This window comes from Pygocentrus nattereri, chromosome 19 (genome assembly GCF_015220715.1).
Source record: "Pygocentrus nattereri isolate fPygNat1 chromosome 19, fPygNat1.pri, whole genome shotgun sequence".
Taxonomy (NCBI): Eukaryota; Metazoa; Chordata; class Actinopteri; order Characiformes; family Serrasalmidae; genus Pygocentrus; species Pygocentrus nattereri.
The window spans coordinates 14,874,097-14,887,720 of NC_051229.1; the positions used below are offsets into that span (position 1 = coordinate 14,874,097).

General features: G+C 39.6%; 1 protein-coding gene across 1 annotated transcript; it reads right to left on the bottom strand.

Annotated features, from left to right (window-relative positions):
- Window positions 1-4,892: 4,892 nt before the first annotated feature.
- LOC108427138 (zinc finger protein 16-like) lies at window positions 4,893-12,014 on the bottom strand. The gene is made up of 3 exons (XM_017697089.2): window positions 11,602-12,014; window positions 9,637-10,005; window positions 4,893-6,391 (listed from the first exon to the last, which is right to left on the bottom strand). The coding sequence occupies exons 1-3, from the start codon at window positions 11,864-11,866 to the stop codon at window positions 5,508-5,510; spliced, it is 1,518 nt and encodes a 505-aa protein (XP_017552578.1). The 5' UTR covers window positions 11,867-12,014; the 3' UTR covers window positions 4,893-5,507.
- Window positions 12,015-13,624: the final 1,610 nt, after the last annotated feature.

Sequence of the window (13,624 nt, forward strand, 5' to 3'; positions counted from 1 at the left end):
GTTTCCTCCCACAGTCCGAAAATACATGCAGTCAGGCCAATTGGACATGCTAAATTGCCCCCAGGTGTGAGTGACTGTCTGTCTGTCTGCCCTGCGATGGACTGGCGACCTGTCCAGGGTGTATCCTGCCTTTCGCCCGAAGACTGCTGGGATAGGCTCCAGCATCCCCCTTGACCCTGATGGAGAAGCGGCTTAAAAAATGGATGGATATTTTTAAGTAGAATGCTACAGCTTTGTTGAATACTAAGCTGTTAATCTTCATAATATATTTTTTTAAGATAAGGCTGGTTTTCCACAAGAATTTTTTGAAAACACTTTAGTGATGAAATGTTGGGAAAAACAGCTTTGGTAAGACATTCTCCCCGTCTTTCTCACCCTAAAACCTGTATTGTTACACTGCAAGTAGTTTTGAAGCTGCATCATTATGGTCACATATTCTGTATTTACTCTTATTAACAATATTTTGCTACTCTGCAAAAGCTTTTAATATAAGTGAGTTTTGAATCAACAGGGATTTCAGTGGTAATCAACAGCACAATGCAGATGCAGAAAATTAAGATCAGGTTGAAAAATGCCAGAGCATTCCTTTAAGGTCTTGGAAATCTGTAATCAGTATTATTTGTCACCTGCTTACAGTACAATACTTGAACTAATTGCCAATTAGATAAAAAAAACAAATAAAAAAACTATTATATTAAACACATTGTATTTGAGCTGAACAGAGGGGTGTTTTACATCAGACAGTTACTGAAGGAACTTATCTCCAAAATGGCATCTTTAAAGTAAAAGGAACAAACATTCCTAACTGTAATGTTTGTCCATGTATTGTAATTTTATGAATTGCGAGCTTTCATAAGTAAGTAGTTACCATGACTTTATGGCTCAGACTGAAGTGTCAAACAACATGAAAAAATACAATAAAAATGCTAAAAAAAAGAAGTGAAAAATGTGAATTGAGTTTATTAGCTGTAATATATTGTATAGGTTAGCCAAATGATGATAGTCTACACACTCTTTCTGGGCCTTTGAAAACATATTAGCAGCTGAAGGAACTTCCATTTCTTGCTGAAACACTAATAGCAGGCCCGTAGCCAGGGGGGATCGAACGAACCCTTCGATCCCCCCCTCGCCCCCTCCACCCCCCCACCCCCCGTACACACATGCCCCTCAAGATAGGTAGGCTATTCAATGAATGAATTGTTAATCTCCGGTGAATATACATCAAATTTTAATTTACAATATCACATCCAGACTAATAAAAAAGAAAAGTAGACTCAGAGAGGTGAGGAGTAAGAAAAATGGTTAATGTTTCTCTTTACACATTTTGTTCAGGCTGTTTTACACCAATCCAGTAGGTGGCGGTAATTCCCCCATTTCTGTTGTTAGCTAGTGGAAAGAATAAGAATCAGGGGATTAAGTTACTTGAGAAAATGGGTAAAAAAGAAGACAAGGAGCGAAAACGGAAGAAATCGGCGGGAACATTGTCCCAAAACATTGGTGACTTGTTCAAAAAAAGGCCCAAAATCGGTAAACTGCTGCTGCTGAGTGCAGGGCTTCTATTTCTTTACAACTCCCCTGCGTTAACAGTGCCGGACAGACAATGGTGGGTCATTTCATGTGAAATCAGACACTTTGGGGCCCAACCAACACGGATTTTAATCAAACTTTGTGTGCCTTTTTAGTGGCAAGGTAGAACCACAGAACTGCATTTGCATGAATCTGCCACTAATATAAAGGGAGAAATGGACTAAGAATGTTTTAAGTGAGAGGGTAGGGCACTACACATTCAACCTTGATTATGTCAATTTAAATCACAAACAGATGGTTTTGATGCTGTTTGAAAGCTCTTTTCTGGCTCTACAGAGTACACAAACAACATTGAACTCAACAGTTAGCCGAGTATAAATTATGAGATATTAAAATACTAAAATCTGAATATAAAAAAAAACTATTTTAAAATGGTCAGTATCTTTTTCACACATAGCCTGCAATGTCATGAACAACCTCTGAAATATTAGTGCCAGATTCATGCAAATGCAGTTCTGGGGTTCTACATTGCCACTAAAAAGGCACACAAAGTTTGATGAAAATCTGTGTCGGTTGAGTTCCAAAGTGTCCGATTTCCTGTAAAATGACCCTAAAGGAGAGGAAAAACAGACAGACAGTGAAGGCAAGACCCAATTAAAAAATAAAGAAAAGGGCGAGATACAAAAGATGGAGAGGAAAAATAGACAGACATTAAAGAAAAGCAACAGAGACAGACAGCAACAGAGATACAGAGGAGGGAGAGCAACAACAGACCTAGGTGAGCAACAGAGAGAGACAATGAAGTCCCAGCACAGTTGTAGGAAGTTTGAGTAACACTTACATTTATATCAAATTTACGTTAACAGTGGGGAGCAACAGATGAACAAATAAGGACAGCAACAACAGACTCACAACAAACTTATAATGAATAAAATATGTCTAAATTAAAATGTTTGAAGTGTGCTCGTGTATTTAGGGGCCATTGGAGTAGAGAGCCAAATGAAGTCCACTTTTGGGGGAAAAAGATCCCCCCCCATCACAATGCTGGCTACGGGCCTGAATAGTCAGACTCAGAGTTCAGATAGCATGCTAAACAACAACACATTTCATCACTGTCACTCTTCTAGGGCTGCTGCACTGCAAAGTGATGGACAGCATTTACATTGTGTACCTCATTTCCACATGAACAAAATACAGTTGTATGAAATAGTTGGGGCATCCACTGGTCAAATGACATGTTTTGTTGATTTTAAGTGAAAATACGTTAACACATCCTCTACAGAGAACAACATAATTACTGTTTTTTGCTGAATTTAATATATCACAAAAAATAAATAAAATTGGTCTGTGCAAAAAGCATGGCACATTTTATATTTTCTGCTTCATTTTTCCAACTAGACCACTGAGCTTGTGTCTTCATTCTGTAGTCGTGTCAAGCCCTTAGCAGGTCTAAGCTGGACAAAATGAAAAACATTTTTAAAAAACAAACAAAACATACATACCTTTTCGTCCGAATGTCACTGGATCGTCTTAATTTCAAGGCTTGTTAAGGAGGCGAAATATGAATTTTGCTACAATAGTGCAGTGCACTAAATTGACATCATAAGATAGACAGCCTCACCAAAAGACCCCACACAAACCAACAAGCTTTGTCAAGAGTGCTAGTTGTTTTGTTTGTATTAGAGTGCATTAACATTAGCTAGTGGTGATATTTGTTAGTGTTGCAGTTTAATAGTAGACTTAGTTTTATGCGACATCACTTCAACACACAGGAATAGGAGTTTGCCGTTATCATGAATGTAATAATGTTCATATTTCAGCTCCTTAACAACCCCATCATTCAGAGGACCCAGTGATATTTGGAGGAACACAGGACAAAACGTATCAGGTTTGGATTCTTTTCATGTATGACAGATAGTGAGAAGAGCGATTTTCAAAACTCCCATTCATATTTGCTGTAGAGAAAGCTTAGACCCAGCTGCTAACATGGGCATGTTAACAACTACAGAATGACAACATGACTTCAGAGGTTTATACATTAAACTCAGCAAACATATGGAAATTATTCAGTAAAAGTAGCAGAAAAATGATACGTTTGTTTCCTGTAGATGATGTGTTTTGAGAAAAGAAGTGAAAACTAACCAGGCGTATTCAAACTTCTGCATACAACATAACACAAACGGCCACTTCATTAGGTATTGTATCTGCACTAATTGTTCTGCTGGGGTTTTTGAACATCTCATATATTATTCCACCAATCAAGAATATCCAGCCTACAACTGCCTGTGGGCAGCGTCCTGTGATCACTGATGAAGGACCAGAGGATGACCAGCACAAACTAGGCAGCAACATTTGGGCTGTTGTATCTGACATTATATCTACAAGGTGTACCAACAAGGTAGCTGTCTCTAATAGAGTGGACAGTGAGTGGACACAAGTGTTTAAAATGCCAGCAGCACTGCTGTGTCTGATCCACTCATACCAGCGCAACAGATATTAACACGCCACTACCAGTCAGTGTCACTGCAGCGCTGAGAATGATCCACCACCCAAATAATATCTACGCTGTGGTGGTCCTGGCCACTAAAGAACAGGGTTGTTATAACACATAATTGTTAAACTACATAGTGTATCAATATGGTAAGTAGAGCTGATAAATGAACAAAGAGTTTAAGTACATGATATGTGTACTTAATGAAGTGGCCAGTTGGTGTACACTAGTGGTCAAAAAGAACTGCTCACAATATATCATATGCTGAAGCTCACCCTGCTAGTAAAACATAGACCAGCACAGTCACCAGCAAAACCAGCATTTGTTGTGTTTTGGATGATGGTTTGCTGGTCAACAAGCATGACCATGCTGAACGGCCAGCTAAATCAGCACCAGATTTCAACAGGGTAACAACTGTTTTTTTTTTTTTTACACTTTCTTCTTCATTTAAAAAAGAAAGCTAAAAAATGCCTGGATAACTCCAACAAGACAATGCAGAATGCTACACCATTCATCAAGTGAGGGAGCAATTTGAGGAGGAGGACATTCAGGTGTAGAAACAATCAATATTTATAATGCAACATGTGCGGAGAAGAAAGGTTTCAATTATCACAGACAGCCTGCAGACAGCAATGAAGAATGCCTGGGAAGATGCATCAGACCAGATCAGTTAAAAAGATTTTTATGAAAGTATGACAACACAGCATGAGGTGGTCATCAAGGCTTGATAAACTATAGAATACAGATAAACACTCTTGGCTATCTCTTTCCTGTGTTGTTCATTATGTGTGCATCAGTGATGGTTACAGAAGATATCTGAGCTGCCCTTTTGGACTGCCAGTGTGCTACATCATCAGTAAATAGAAAGACAAAATTATGTTGATGTAATATATTTTATTATTGTGCAATTTATGTATACACTTCAAGGAAGCAAAGTCAACACATAACTTTTTTCAGTGTAACGTTTGAAAGTCTCTGTTGGTGTGATGGGCGAAACCTAGAGTAGAGCCAAAGGGATTTTTTGGAGTGATGCCACAAAACCCTGGTTCTGGAGATTGACCTTCCTGCAGAGTCTTGTCCCAACACAATTTGCCATATCTGCTCCAGCTAATTAACTTCTTTAGAAGTCCATGATTGGCTGGATCATTACTGTTATTTAAAGGGGGAAGGTGGGGGGCAGGGCAGCAAGTTAGATGCAGGTTGGAACTAACCTAAAAGTAGATCTTCAGGAGGAGCACTGGAGATCTCTGCCATAGAACCACTTCTGGATCCTGACAGAACCTTTCGACTGATAGTTCTTTACAGAAACTGAGATATGTGAGTGTGAAGAACCTTTTACATTTAAACAAAACCTCCACATAATGCAATGGTTTTGATCCAATTTAAGGTTTTAACCAGAACTGTACATCCAAGCCAACTATTTAAGAGCCTTCAGCAGAACAGACCTTTGCAATTATACAGAGAACATGAATCCCAAACAAGACTATAATCACTGGGTCGGGCCATTTTGACCATGCAGAGTCATGTGTCTTTTGAAAGGGTAATGCCAAGCAAATGTTTTCCCGCACAGCGAGCAGCAGAAAGGCTTTTCTCCAGTGTGAACACGTTGATGGGCGGTCAGGTTGGAGCCATGAGCAAAGCTTTTCCCACATTGTTGACAAGTAAAGGGCTTGCTGCCGCTGTGTGCTCTCTCATGGGTGATGAGGTTTCCTCGGAGAGCGAAGCGCTTTCCACACACTGCACAGCCGAAGGGCTTCTCACCTGTGTGGATGCGCTGATGTCTTTTTAGATCAGAGGCATTGTAGAAGCTTTTAGGACAAAAAGAACAAGGCAGTGGCTTGTGTCTGTTCGTTTTTGGCATAGTCTTCACCTTTGTCAGCATTGTGGACCAGGTGGCTGAGTTCTGTTTGAAGGTTTTAGCTTGAATTCGCTCTTGGATCTTTCTTGCTTTTGCCTGTTTTGTCTGGGGCTCACCTGAATGCTTAATACTACAAGAGGGTAATATCTCACTGGTCCCAGCAAGGTGAAACAGCTGGGGGTCTGTGTGGGAAGCATATAAAGTTTGCTGTAGCTTAGAAGAACTGCCTTGTGTCTCAAAGTTCACTGTGGTCAAAAAAGGCCATGGTAGAGCATCACTGTCCATCACCTCACATGGTGCCAATTCATTTGCCCTCTCTGTTATAGGCTCCTCCTCTGGCTCAGTCTTAAACTTCAGCCTACAAGGGCTCCCTTCCCCGTTCCTCGGCTCCAGAAGATGTCTTAACAGTTTATCATATTTGCAATGAGATGCCTCTTCGGAGTGATGGGACTGCATGGAGAACTGAGACTGGGGATAAAAATCTTCTGTAGTGCCAAACTGGTTGTTGCCATCTCCTAAAAAATCAGGGGTGGGTAATATATGGATAATTGGGCATGAGAAAAGAATGCAGTTCTAAAAATAAGCATGCTTGCAGTCACCTGGTTCACCAATACAGACAGAGCTTAATCTAATGATGATCGATACAGCTACAACAACTTTTATTGATGTATTACTGAAAACTACTTACTCAGCAATGACAACATACACTATATTATAAAGTATTCACTCACCCATCTAAATCATTGAACTCAGGTGTTCCAATCACTTCCACAACCACAGGTGTATAAAACCAACCAACTAGGTATGCAGACTGCTTCTACAAACATTTGTGAAAGAATGCGTTGCTCTCAGGAGCTCAGTGATTTCCAGCATGGTACCATGATAGATGTAGTCCTGTGCAGTCCAAGCAGAGGTCGCCAACTTTGTGCAGAGTTAATCACTACAGACCTCCAAACTTCATGTGGCCTTCAGATTAGCTCAAGAACAGCATAGACAGCTTCATGGAATGGGTTTCCATGGATGAGCAGCTGCATTCAAGCCTTACATCACCAAGCGCAATGCAAAGTGTCCAATGCAGTGGTGTAAAGTGCCGCCACTGGACTCTAGAGCAGTGGAGACATGTTCTCTGGAGTGACAAATCATGCTTCTCCGTCTGGCAATCTGATAGACGAGTCTGGGTTTAATGGTTGCCAGGAGAACGGTACTTGTCTGACTGCATTGTGCCAAGTGTAAAGTTTGGTGGAGGGGGGATTATGGTGTGGGGTTGTTTTTCAGGATTTGAGCTTGACCCCTTAGTGAAAGGAACTCTTAATGCTTCAGCACCAAGAGATTTTGGACATTTTCATGCTCCCAACTTTGTGGTAACAGTTTGGGGATGGCCTCTTCCGGTTCCAACATGACTGCACACCTTTGCACAAAGCAAGGTCCATAAACACATGGATGAGCAAGTTTGGTGTGGAAGAACTTGACTGGCCTGCACAGAATCCTGACCTCAACCAGACAGAACACCTTTGGGATGAATCAGAGCAGAGACTGCAAGCCAGGCCTTTTCATCCAACATCAGTGTCTGACCTCACAAATGCACTTCTGGAAGAATCGTCAAAAATTCCCATAAACACACTCCTAAACCTTGTGGAAAGCCTTCCTAGAAGAGTTGAAGCTGTTATAGCTGCAAAAGGTGGGCCAACATCATATTATCATATGGATTAAGAATAGGATGTCACTCAAGCTCATATGCATGTGATCTCGGGGCAGTCGTGGGCTGGAGGTTAGGGAACCGGCCCTGTAACCAGAAGGTTGCTGGTTTGATCCCCAGAGCTGACAGCACACAACAGATGTCCTTGAGCATGGCACCTAACCCCCCAAAGCTCCCTGGGTTCTGTGGATAGGGCTGCCCACTGCCCCCTAGTGTGTGTGCTCACTAGTGTATATGTGGCATTTCACTTTACAGATGGGTTAAATGCAGAGGTGACATTTCCCCATTGTGGGACTAATAAGGGTCACTTAACTGAAGGCAGACAAGTGAATACTTTTAGCAATATAGTGCACTTAGAACAATACTAGTGTCACAGGGTCAGACAATATCTCACCTGGGGACATCCATACTGAATTTGGGGCTAAATGTTGGTGGGAACATAGACTTTTAGCACGAAATCTCTAAAACAAACCAACACCTTTTGAAGGTGCAGCACAAAATAGGTTGCAACAGTAAACTCATCAACACTGACAGACAAGGTTGTCATTAGCGCATGGATGTAACTTAAATTAGCATGGCTAAAAAGTCCCTCCCCCCCAAAAAATTAAATAAGCACTCAAATGAGCACATATGAAAAACTGTTCCGTTAAGTAATGATGTTTTGTTAGCTAACTTGTTTTTAAGTTAATTTAATTTTTTGCTTGTTTTTGATTGTACTGCAGACATTAAAAGAGCACAAACTAGAGGAATTTGGGGGGCAGAATTTAGAGGGATGAACCCTTGAAAGTGACAAATTTCACAGCAAATCCAGCATCAAACATTTAACAAGCTGTCTCTTGTTAAATGTGTATTCTCATTATGAGATCAAGACTAGACTAGTACATAGTACAATCATTCTGACAAATTGCAATACACCATAAAAGCAGTTGGATATCACAGTGGATAACACCACAGCCCCATACATGGAAGACTGTAAGGCAGGAAAACCACCACTGTATCAATAAGAATCTATGGCCAAGATGTTTTTTCAGTGTTTTTTTAACACTGAAAAATACCTTAATACAAGGAGATTCACTTGATAGAGGCCCCAAATATTCTGTTGTAACCCTCGTTGGAATGAAGCAATCTGAACCAAAAAATACACTACATATCTTGATGTATGTGCACTCGATTGCATTACATGCAATGCTGAAAGTGATCTCTGTTTTCTGCCAGACACACTTCAACGTGACGCTTCACGTTCCTGAACATTTGGCAAGCATTAGAGAGGTTAAATATCATAACAGCTGTCCAGCACCTACACCCATAACTCCAATGCAGGGGCATCCTGGCTTGTTTGAAGTTCATTGCACGTTGTTTCGTTCAGACTGCTTCATCCTAGCAAGAGTTATTACAGAATATTCAGGGATCTTACCAGTGAACCTCCCTGTATTATAAAAACTCGTATCTCCAAAAAGATAACTTTACAAGAGAAGGATCACTATCTTTAAATGAAAGCTAACAGAACAAGATCTTATTCTAAGTCATTTTGGACCATTTCTATTTGCCACCAAATAGAACACCATGAAATTTTGACACAGTGTAAAAAGTGACTGCGTTCCGTGAAAAAAATGAAAAGCAACAAAAATGGACAGTAAAGGTTTTGTTCCAACAGTGATGTTATTTACCTATTTGTTAGGCCAGCTAGATAGTTTTGTAGCTCTGCCACAATTGTTATGTTACTTTTCATGAAAAAATTAAAGTGTAAATGAGGTGTCAAATAGAGGTTTCTTCTGCCATTATTTACAATTTATATTTTAATGAAACAAGAATACTCTCATTACTCGATTAACTGATTAACTGAATGAATAGTCGGTAGCATAAGTGTATTGCAATCTGTCTCATATAGTACAAGCATCATAAAGCAATTTTTGAAAACTAAATGATGTGCTGATGCTAAGATTCCATATCAACATTTTTTCACAGTCCACACTGTGAACACTCACACAACCTTTAACCTTAATTACTTCACCTCGCTATGGTCACAATCTTGTGGGACAGTGTAAGACAGCATGTACTCCTTACCCATCATTTGGCCTTGTGTGTTTGTGCATAGCCTCTGGTCAGTCTGGCAGCCCTCAAAAACACACTCTTCTACGGACACAGATTGACTATCAGACTCCACTTTTACAGCCGCAGTGCCGAGTCCTCCACAATCTGCTTTATTTCCACTGGTCAGTGAGTCATTAAGAATCTGGGACTGTCTAAACTGAGCATCTTTCTCACTAAGTGGAAAAACACTCTGTGTCTGTTCACTCTCACAGCTCAGAAGAGAATTTCGACTTCCGTGGTTGGCATCCTCCTGTAAGTTGTTAATCAATCCTGTGTAGCCAGTCTTATCATCTTCCTCTTCATCCCCACAATCAGCCTCTTGGAGATCATCAGCTTTTGTTTCTATACAAAATATGTCATAACAAAACAAGAAGGCACTGAAATAAAATAATCTATTACAATATTAATACCTGTAGAATTAGTGAGTTATTACAAGGTACAAACACAACAGCATAAAGTTGTATGCAAGTGTTTTAACATACGTTTCTAAGTGAAAGTAAATGAACATGTCTGCTACAGAGGACACACTTAAATATATGAAAAATACAAATAAACCATTAAATACCAAGTGTGCTATAACACTTGATCAGGACTTGTCAGTTTTGTCAATGTACTTAGTTCAGAAAATACAGTAAGTGTACACTGAAATGTGCACAAGTGTGTTCTCTGTATTAGATGTGTTTATTTACTTTCATTTGGGAAATCATCAAAATATGTCATTTGACCAGGGGTGCCCAAACTTTGGCATATACTGAAGAATTTTTTTTTCAAGGAATGTTTAACAGAAAGATGAAATACCTCTAATGTGGAGCTGCCTATATGTTTAGACTTAGGAATGTGATTACAAGTGAGACTGTGATTGTTTTGTATAGCTGGGCAAAAGTTTGGGCACCCATGGACAAATTACATATTTTGTTGATTTTTGAAGTGAAAAGAATGAAATGTCTGCAGTCTGAAGCTTTTTTAAGACTAACATTTTTTCTGCAATTGTTAACATGCTGTTAGTTGTATATGATTAACTTAAAAAATAGAAATGGATGGTTGTGCCTTGAAATTTTCATGTTACACACTTAAAAAATATGGTTCTCAATGTTTCTTTAATAATGGCAATGTTTCTATTTAGAACCTTATCTGAACCATGCAAAGAACCTAAAGCTTGCCCGCTTAAATGGTTCTTTGCATGGTAAAATGGTTCTTCTGATTGACAGAAAAATGTGTTGTATAGGATCCTGTATAGAACCTTGTTGAAAAAGGTTCTGTATGGCACCAAAATGGTTCTTCTTCTTTTGTGAAAAGACTGACATCATAACAATAGAAGAACCTTTTTGGCGCCACATAGAACCATTTTCAAAACACATTTTGCATCCGTCAATCTGAAGAACGACTTCACCATGCAAAGAACCATTTAGGCATGAATTGGTTCTATATTATACACTCTTAAAATAGACGGCTCTTCAAGGTTTCTTTTACTAACAATAACAGCTATATAGGGAACCATGAACACTCACTAAGAACTATATGCAAGCTTAGATTTGTTTTTTAATGCATGGTAAGACAATATTTAGATTGGTTCTTCAGAAAATGTGTTGTATATGGTTCAATATAGAACATTTTTGAAAATGGTTCTATACAGCACCAAAAAGGGCTCAGCAGCTGTTACAAGCTTGATATTATAACAGTAGCAGAACCCTTTTTAGTACTATACAGAACCACATACAACACCTTCCTCAATCTGAAGAAACATTTCTCCGTGAAATGGTTCTACATAGAACTCCTAGCTCTGAACAGAACCATTGCCTTTACTAAAGAACCCTTTGGAGGACCGTCTTTTTCAAATGTACAGGACGATTCTCAGCATCGTAAGTATCGATACTTCAGTATCGATTCGCCCACCCCTATACGCCTCTAAAAGGTCTAAAAGGCACTGAGCGGCTGTACCTCTCTCATGCTCGCCAAACTCACTGGCGAGCGAGGGGGGAATGAGTGGAGAAGCTGTGGAGAAAGAATTATTTCTCAAAGCTTTCCTCAGGTCCCGCAGTTTCCCCTTCAGTGACTCGATCTCGGTCTGGCCCCTGCGGATTTCTAAGCGCATCTCCACAGACTCGGAGTCTATCAGTTTACAGATCTCAGCCACGGCTGCTTTAGCCAGGCTCTCCATCACCGACCAAATCTGAGCCTCCAGAGCCAGATGTGCAGCTGGCATCTTTTAGTCCTGACTCTAATTTGCACTCGTGTAGTCTACAAAACAACTGTTTTAGTCCATGCAGATGTCCTGTTTTCTTTTAGGCTGTATTTACAGCTACAGACACCACTGCACCACTCACTGATTTCCTTCCGCTTTCCTTTCTTATCACGTGCCCGTGACAGAAATTACCGTAATACACCTCAGTACAGTGGAGAGGCTCACTTTTTTAACGATATTTAATAATAAGGTACTGAAACACAGCTGTTCTGACGATTGTGCTTTGTCGACATGTCCTACCGTAACGCATATTTTAGGTAGCGCTCTACATGAAACTGTAGGTAGGATATTTTGATGGCCTAAAAGACTCTATCAGAAAATGCTGAAATGCATAGGTAGCACAATTTTGTAGCTTAAAATCTCTTTGTCAGAAAACGTTGCCAGCTTTAAAAGAATAATTAGGATATTTTCATCAGCCAATTCACCTTATCAGGGCGTAAGTAATAGTACTAATCTGGGTCTGTAATGAATTAACATTAAAAACAATAAAGCGTTTGGAAGATTAATTTACCTCGCTATAGTAAGTTACACAAGCTGAAAACAAATAATAACACTAGAGGGCGCTCTCAACGAATCCCAAATGAATCGTTTCTTGTGGCGTTTTTGTGCAAAATTCGATGCAAAATATTCAAAATCATCCAAAAATTGATGACGTCATCGCGCGCAATCCACTCGCTGCGTTGTGCTTTGGCTGTATTCAAGCCGGCTGCAAAGAAGGGCCGTTTGACAATGAAAATAAGGTCGCCTCCTTATATAGTGGAGTCTTATTGGGCTGAGCACCTCCACCAATCACAGTAAAGCTCGCACCCTGTGCGCTAGCTAGATGGTCCACCACTTTGAAAAAAAAATATTGTATTGTATTTCCAAAATGATAACTTTACAGGAGAAGGAAAAATCATACTTTACTGCAAAACAATGGTACCAGAACCCCCAAGTAATTTCATTTAGTCAATTCATTAATTTATATACCATGTAAAGGGTAACATGTATTTCCAAATACGAAATTCAAATTATGTCAAAAATGGAGATACGAGGCTTTCTTCCAACATCTGCGGCACTGTCAGAGCTGACTAGAATGTAGACACATGGCTATTAGACCAGGTGAAATCAGAAAAGGAAGAGAAGTTTCATGGACCTACTTGGACAAAGCCTCTGAAGTCTACTCACAAAGTCCTTTGTAGTGATCTGATTAGTCAAATCAGGTATGTGGTAATATGGAGGTATAATAATGAGGTAACGTGCTATATGGAGAAATGTATGTGGACACCATTCCTTATCACTGAGGTCAGGTTTTTCAGCCGCATCCATTGCTAAAATTTATAAAAATCAAGCACGTAGCCACGCAATCTCCATAGACAGACACCGGTGGTCGAATCTTGCTGGCAAAGGGTGATGTCATATCTACGTCTATTACAATTACTCAATTAAATTTTGATAAAAATAAATCAATGATTAACCCCTTAACATTTCAGACTTGTTACATACTGAGGGTCTTCATTGGAAACTATTGGAGGTTAGGTTATGGTTATAGAAGTGTGTAATAAAACTTTGGGCCCATCGGAAGGCCCGTGGCTTGGTAAGAGGTTAATGTTTACCTTCTCTATGAATCAATTTTCACGATGATAAAGCTTATTCTATATGATTGGCCTTTCTTACATACTCATTATAATGCATTTTAAATGGGGTCATTTCGTTTATTTGACATGTCTGTATAATTAA